Source organism: Ochotona princeps, chromosome 13 (assembly GCF_030435755.1).
Source record: "Ochotona princeps isolate mOchPri1 chromosome 13, mOchPri1.hap1, whole genome shotgun sequence".
In the NCBI taxonomy this organism is placed as follows: domain Eukaryota; kingdom Metazoa; phylum Chordata; class Mammalia; order Lagomorpha; family Ochotonidae; genus Ochotona; species Ochotona princeps.
This window is the reverse complement of record NC_080844.1, coordinates 39,991,646-39,998,621: the sequence shown is the minus strand read 5'-3', so window position 1 is coordinate 39,998,621 and position 6,976 is coordinate 39,991,646. Positions and strand designations below refer to the sequence as shown.

Sequence of the window (6,976 nt, the reverse complement as noted above, 5' to 3'; positions counted from 1 at the left end):
AGCCAACGTCCCGGCCCCTGAGGCCACGCCAGGCCGCAGCAGGCGGCCACTGGCACGAGGTCCGGCACCCGGGCCAGGCCTGGGCCCTGCACTGCCCGTTGCCGCGGGCTGCAGGGGTTGGCTGGGCCGCCGAGGCCACCCTGCGCGCCGGCTGCCGAGAGCCCCCGGGGCGGCCTTGGAGGTGCAGACGCCCGGGCGGCGGTGAGTCAGGCCGCGTTATGCAAGGGCTGGCCGGCTGGGCCGCCCCGGCACCTCCCCTTCGGTCTTTCACCCCAGCGCGGTTACGAAAGCGCGACCCCCTCCCCCCGGAGCTATAAAGCTGCCCGGCGGCCCCGCGGCGCTTGCCTCCCTCGCTCCACGCGCGCCCGCACGCGGCGGCCAGGCTTGCGCGCGTCTCCCCGTGGTGAGCCGGGACGGGCCTCGCGCGGAGCGGGACGAGACAGGGCGGCCCGGGGACGGGCGGACGGGCTGGGGGCCCAGGCTGAGCCGCGCTCACGGCCGCGGCGGCCACGCCGCCTTTCCCCACAGGACGGACTCCTGGGCAAGATGGAGTGGGTGTGGGCGCTCGTGCTGCTGGCGGCGCTGGGCAGCGGCTGGGCGGAGCGCGACTGCCGGGTGAGCACCTTCCGAGTCAAGGAGAACTTCGACAAGGCTCGTGTAGGTATCGGCACGCCGGGGCTCAACAGGCTCCATCCTCGGCCCGCCGCAGACGCCAACCCCCCTCGAACGCATCCTTTTTGCAGTTCGCCGGCACCTGGTACGCCATGGCCAAGAAGGACCCCGAGGGTCTCTTTCTGCAGGACAACATCGTCGCCGAGTTCTCCGTGGACGAGAACGGCCACATGAGCGCCACAGCCAAGGGCCGAGTCAGGCTTCTGAAGTCAGTGGGGGCGTCTGGGCAGCACCAAGCATGCGCTCCAGCCTGCCCTGCGCAAGCGCCAGACCCCGGCTGGGGAGGGAAGGCGGCCCCTGGGGTTGGGGGGGCACCCTTTTGCCTGGCTGGGCTTGGCTCAGGGTTCCTTTGACCTTTGCAGTAACTGGGATGTGTGCGCGGACATGGTGGGCACCTTCACAGACACCGAAGACCCTGCTAAGTTCAAGATGAAGTACTGGGGTGTGGCCTCCTTTCTGCAGAGAGGAAGTGAGTAGGAAGTGGGGGGTCGGACTCCAGCCTCCTGGAATGCCCAAGGATGGGGAGGGGCACACCTGACGGGAGGGCCTGGGCTGCTGTTCCAGGAGCTCCTGCGGGGAGACTTGCAAGTGGCTAGATAACCAGAGGTACTGGAGATTAGGACCGTGAGATTGGGAGAGGCTGGTCACCGTTCTCTCCAGGTGGAGAAACCTGGTCCAAAGTCACCTCCAAGTTTTTCCCTCCTGCATCCCTACATCCCACACCACTCCATATAGGTCAGCCTTCCCTCCATTTCTGTGGTGTAACTGAACAAGCTGTGAGCCCGCAGAGGCTGAGAACTCCTCTCCTCCAGTCACAGATGGAGGAGGTCTTGGTTGTTCACTCCGAGTATGCTGCCTCTCCATGCCGAGGTTCTGGGTGGCAGAGGCCTCCTGCTTCCCCCCAAATGCTGAAACTCAGATGTGATGCCTGTATCCAGAGCGTGTAGAAAGGCATTCTGACCCATGGCCTCTCTTTGAGAACACAGTAGATGTGCTCGCTACCTCTCTCCCATCCCATTGCTCCTAAGTTTCAAGTCTGGAGTATGTGCCTACTGCGCAGTGAGGTTTGAGAACCACAGGTCTAGATCATTCGATCTAAAGAGCTCTCTTGGCTTACACAGATACCGAGACCTCTGCCATTCGATTGGCTGGACCCTATATGACTATTCTGACCATTAGTCAAAAGTGTCACCTGTCACCAGCAGCTAGTTTGGCTGGGCTCTGGGGTCTGAGAGCTACAAGGAGCAATTGGTTCACCCAGTCTGGCTGTGGGTCTTGGGTGTTCTCCCAAAGGAATCCCAGCAGCGGGTTGCAGGTCTTTGACAGAGCCAGTTCTTTTCTTAAGTGTTCTCCTTGGTTCTTGGACTAACAGCCAGTCTGTGTGGGTGGATTGTAGACACAGCTGCAGTGTGGTCCTGTGTCTTGGCCACACAGCTGCGCCAGGAGCAAGCTCTCTCCCCCTAACTCTCCCCATACCCTTAGCAGAAGCACTTGGGACACCCTGTTCTGAGAAGGGGTCCTGCCCAGCTGCTGGAAACACTGAGGAGCTGGGCTCATTCTTTGCCACAGGGTCAGGCAGTTCAGCTCTTGCCAGTACTCTAAGTACTGGGCAAGGTTGTAACAATTTGACCTTTTCATCCCTGAGCTGTTTGACCCAAAAGAACCTGGAGATAAATCCCAGCAGTACAGGCCTTCTTTTCAAATCAAGAATAGTGGTCAAGTTTGCTAAAACCAAGCTCTGTGTACTGGTTCCAATGACAAAACTCACATTTTGGCAGAAATTTGGGCAAAAACAAGCTGCACACTGCTGAGCTAACAGCTTCCCGGGTGATGGGTCAGGGTCATGTTTCCAGAACACTTTCTTTTGTATGGGACGCCTGTGATCGCCATAAACAGAGTAATTGACTTCCTTCTGAGGTGAGGAAGATACGGCTTGATGTGCGAGAGTGGCTGAGGGGGCACGAGTGGTAGGAATAAGGTCCAGCTCTGTGCCTTCTGTTCCTGGCCCAGCTGCTCAGCAATGGTGTGGTCACCGCTGAGCTCTCATCATTCCGCAGCCTTGCCCCTGACATCTGTACCCTGGCATGGCCTGGGAGGTGCGGGTGGTCGGGGAGTGGCTGATTCTTCACCCTGCAGGCAGGGACTGTGCTGAGGACTGGGCTACACCCCCCCCCCATGTGTAGTAGCCCTTCTGCGGGGGCTGGGTTTGGGCTGAATCAAGGCCAGCCCTCCAAGGTCCCTTAGGCACACCCAGAGGTGACTACAGGTGAGTGGCAGTGTCAGGTCTAACTCCCTCCAGGGTTATCTGCACTGTGGATCCCTGTCAGGGCAGGACATGTATGGCTTCAAGACTTGCAAGTGGGATTGAGCCACAAAGCCTTCCTGTTTCAGCCCCTCTCCCCCAAGTTTATATCGTATTAGGAGCCCCATGGTGTGGATTACACATGCAGGCCCTGGAGTCATTCACTCTGTTGGCTTCCCTTTGCTGCCCTGAACTCTGTGGTCCTGGAAATTAGTTCACTGCGCTATGCCTTCGTTTCCTTGTTTATCAGTAGGGAGTCAGACAGTAGCGTGTGCATTGGGGATCATGCAAAAAATATTAGAAAAACAAAATGGGAAAGGCCCCTCCCATGCCTGGCACACAACCCAATGCTCAGGAGGTGCCTGTAGCAGTCAAACATCACCCTGGGTTGCAGCACTCTTTTCCTGGCACAGGTTGCTTGGATAAACCCAAACATGGTTTTTTTCCCCTGTGGCAAGTTGCTCACCTTCGTAAGACAGCGGCTTCCCTTCCTGCCATCGTTACTGGTTTTACTGTCTTCATCTGCACTGACTCCCACTGGCTTGCATGCCAGTGTGAGGAATAAATACAAGCTAGGTTCTCTAGCGGCTCAGCTGTGCCCCTGTGGGGAGAGCCATGAAGCACACACGCTGTCAGCTGTAACTGCTGCTGCTGAGCCTCACGTACCCGCAAGGCGAGATAGTGCTTTGCCAGCAGGGAGCAGGCTCACGCAGCAGGCATCAGCAGGGAGAGAGATGTCACGGTCCCTCGAGGGACTGAGAGGCAGCAGGGCAGCGTGGTTGGTGGTGCGACTGAGAATCAGCTGATGTGGGGCATGGAACACCACACATCCTGCTGCCCAGGCTGGCACGGGTTGATGGCTGTCAGACCTGAGTCCTGGAAGACACAGGTAGTGGACGGTGAAGTAGACAGTGGGAGACCATGTGCTGTGTTTTCCGTGGGCCCACATTCTCCCTCGTCTTTGGGGAAGATGCCATCCCGTGGACATCAGGGCGTGAAGCACAGAAGTGAATGAGGTCCCCCGCAAGGCCAGGATGCTTTTCTGCAAAAGCCCCATCTCACCTCCTCTGTGCACTGTTAGAGAAGCTGACAGCATTGTCCACTACTTCCTGAGGACGTGCAGCCAGCTTCGGAAAGTCACGTGTCCCGGGCCTGGTTGCGCGCTTCCCCTGCTCGTGAGCCCTCGGAGGGCAAGGCGCTCACGGCCACTGTGGCCTTTGTGGTTTGCAGATGATGACCACTGGATCATCGACACGGACTACGACACGTTCGCCCTGCAGTACTCCTGCCGCCTCCTCAACCTGGACGGTACCTGTGCTGACAGCTACTCCTTCGTCTTCTCCCGCGATCCCAACGGCCTGCCCGCCGAGGTGCAGAAACTGGTGAGGCAGCGGCAGGAGGAGCTGTGCCTGGGCCGGCAGTACAGGCTGATCCTGCACAACGGTGAGTGAGTGGGACAGTCAGTGCAGGGACCAGTTCCACCTGCACCAAGAGAGCGTGAGGAGCATTTGTTTAAGCCCTTATCAATCAGGTATCTCCCAGGCTTTGTCTAGGGACCCATGCAAGAGCAGGCTAAGGCCTTGTCTCTCCCAAACACTGGCACTTTTAATGGAGTAAAACTAATAGGGCATAATTTAATTCTGCTCCCTTCATAACTTTCCACCCTGGCTCCACTGCCCTCCTAAACCTTTTCCAACACTGTTTGGAAATGGAGTCTCAGCCCCATGTGACTGTGGGGTCCTGTCTGCCAAGGGGCACTGGGCCAAGCCCAGCTTCCAGTCTGTTGGTATCCACACACATGCTGAGTCCCTCCTGCCGTCACTCACAGCATTGTTTTCTGTGTTCCAGGTTACTGCGATGGCAAGTCAGTAAGAAATCTCTTGTAGCAACACCAAGCATGCAAGGTTTTATTTGAAAATTTCCAGTTCACTCTCTTTCGGTCTTTAATTCTATTTATCTTTGGAGTTTCATCAGCCCCTTTTGCCTCACCTTCCATGGGTAAACACAGCACCTTCAGGACTCAGAAGAACACATGTGAGAAAGGGCGGATCCCTTTGTGGTCAAATGTGTATCTTCTCCAAAGTTTTTGGACGGCGTTTGAGGCTTAGAGTCCCAGACTTTATTAAAACAGTCATTGGCTTCCTCTGATTTGAGGTTGTATTTGTGTTCACATCCATAACTGAAATGAGAAGTCCTATGGTTGGCATGGCAGGTGGGGGTGTCCTTTTATGTATCAGGAGGGACTCTTTGCACTAAGACTCCTGGCCTCTTCTAGTGCCTTCTCTCCATGATTGAAAACTGGCTTCTCTGGACTTTCTGAGAAGAGAGATTCCTCGTCAGCCCAAGAAGGCCTTACCCCCCTGCCTTGCCAGGGCCCTGAGGCCAGAAGAGCTGGCTGGGGAGCCTGAGACCTCCTGCAGGCCCAGGCCTGAGAAGTGGGCAGGCCAGCAGCCTCCCCTGGCCTGGGAGTGAGCGGCCAAGAGGCCTGCATCGAGGAGTACTGCACAGTTCTTGACCCCCCGCCCTGGGTCATCTGCAGCAATGGTTCACTGCTCACAGATTCCAGATGTGGCCCAAAGGTTGAGAAGGGAAGCCATGGTTTCCTTGGCAGAGTGGACCCCGGAAGCTGGATCTGAAGGAGAGCTCACAGCATGTCCTGCCTGGAGCACGCAGAGGGAGAGACAGGTGCAGTGGGATGCAGCGAGGTCTGGGGAAGAGCTGCAGGGTCCAGGCCTTTGTCAGCACTTGGGGATTCTGGGGTGTAGCTACAGGCAAAGGCACTAGCCTCAATTTCCCAGCTTGCCAAAGCATCAGGGCTCTGGCTCCTGGGAATCTTGGATTTAAGTCCAAATCCAGCTCCGCTGTGCCTTGGCTGTATGGTTTCTGACTGATGCCATGGCTTCTCAGAGCTATATACTCATGTGTGGTTTGGAGAAACTGCCTAGAGAGCTGTGTGAGGATTCATCTGAGCAGCATCTGGCATAGCACTTTGGAGTGGGGCAAATGCTGGCCGGGCCAGGCAGGTATCTAGGCAGAGTGCTTGGATGTAGGGAAGGGCACCTCTCTCCAGGGTGTGTGGCTCCTGTGTTCCCCAACCTGGTGGGCCTGGTTTTCCACCACATAGGCCATGGGCAGCCACGGGCAGGAGAGCTGTGCTTTTCCTTTCCTTGGAACAGCAGGTCTCAGAGCCTGGCTCGTCAGCTTTACTCTCAAAGCCAAGAGGCCCTTAAGACATGACCCATCACTTTAAAAAAAAGCTTGAAATGACCCAACCTGTTAGCTAAAGATGCATGAAGACCCCCTATGTCCTTTCGCCCTTGAAATGTAATGCCATAAATCTTACTTCACAAAGAAGCTGTTCCAGAAACTCCTTGAGCCATGCCAACTGCTTGGGCTGCTTTCTTCAGCAAGGAAGATGTGTTGAGCGCCTACTGCATGCTGGGCCCTGTCTATTCCACCAGCCCAACCTCCCAAGTATTGATGTCTCCTTGGGCTCAGTCTTTGGCTCTGAATTGCCTCTCTTCACCTCTCAGGGATATTTCATTAGACCGTAGTTGCTAAACACCATCGGCGTCTCCCAACATTGTCACTCCAGGCCTAAGTTCTCTAGCTGTAAATGCACCTGCCTGTCCTATCGGGATCTCTCATTCAGTTTTTACGTTTGTATACTCCAAGTGCAATGTGGTGTTCCCACCCTTTCTGCCAGCCTTCCCCGTTTTTGTTACCTATTGTGTCATCCGACCAACTAGCATTCAGATAAAAATCTGAACTCACATTATAATCTCCTTCACTCACATCCTCCACCTTTCTCTGTCAGTCAGTTATCTTTGCTCCACATTCCCAAAACAGACCTCACGATCACTTTATGCCACTCTCCCCCAATGCCACCCTGCTTTGAGACCCCCGTCGTCTTCCCCTTCAGCGGCTGCCTAACTGGTCCGCATCTTCATACTTCCTCCTCAGTCTGTTCCCTGCATGGCAGCCCGAGTAACACCCAAACAC

General features: G+C 56.2%; 1 protein-coding gene across 2 annotated transcripts; it reads left to right on the top strand.

The window, feature by feature from the left end:
* Positions 1 to 5,122, top strand: RBP4 (retinol binding protein 4). Of its 2 annotated transcripts, none has more exons than XM_036495788.2 (6): positions 1 to 201; positions 529 to 657; positions 744 to 880; positions 1,035 to 1,141; positions 4,205 to 4,417; positions 4,823 to 5,122. In XM_036495788.2, the coding sequence occupies exons 2-6, from the start codon at positions 547 to 549 to the stop codon at positions 4,858 to 4,860; spliced, it is 606 nt and encodes a 201-aa protein (XP_036351681.1). In that variant the 5' UTR covers positions 1 to 201; positions 529 to 546; the 3' UTR covers positions 4,861 to 5,122. The 2 variants fall into 2 exon arrangements, with proteins under 2 accessions (XP_036351681.1, XP_004580115.1); XM_004580058.3 differs by lacking the exon at positions 1 to 201 and adding an exon at positions 246 to 403.
* Positions 5,123 to 6,976: the final 1,854 nt, after the last annotated feature.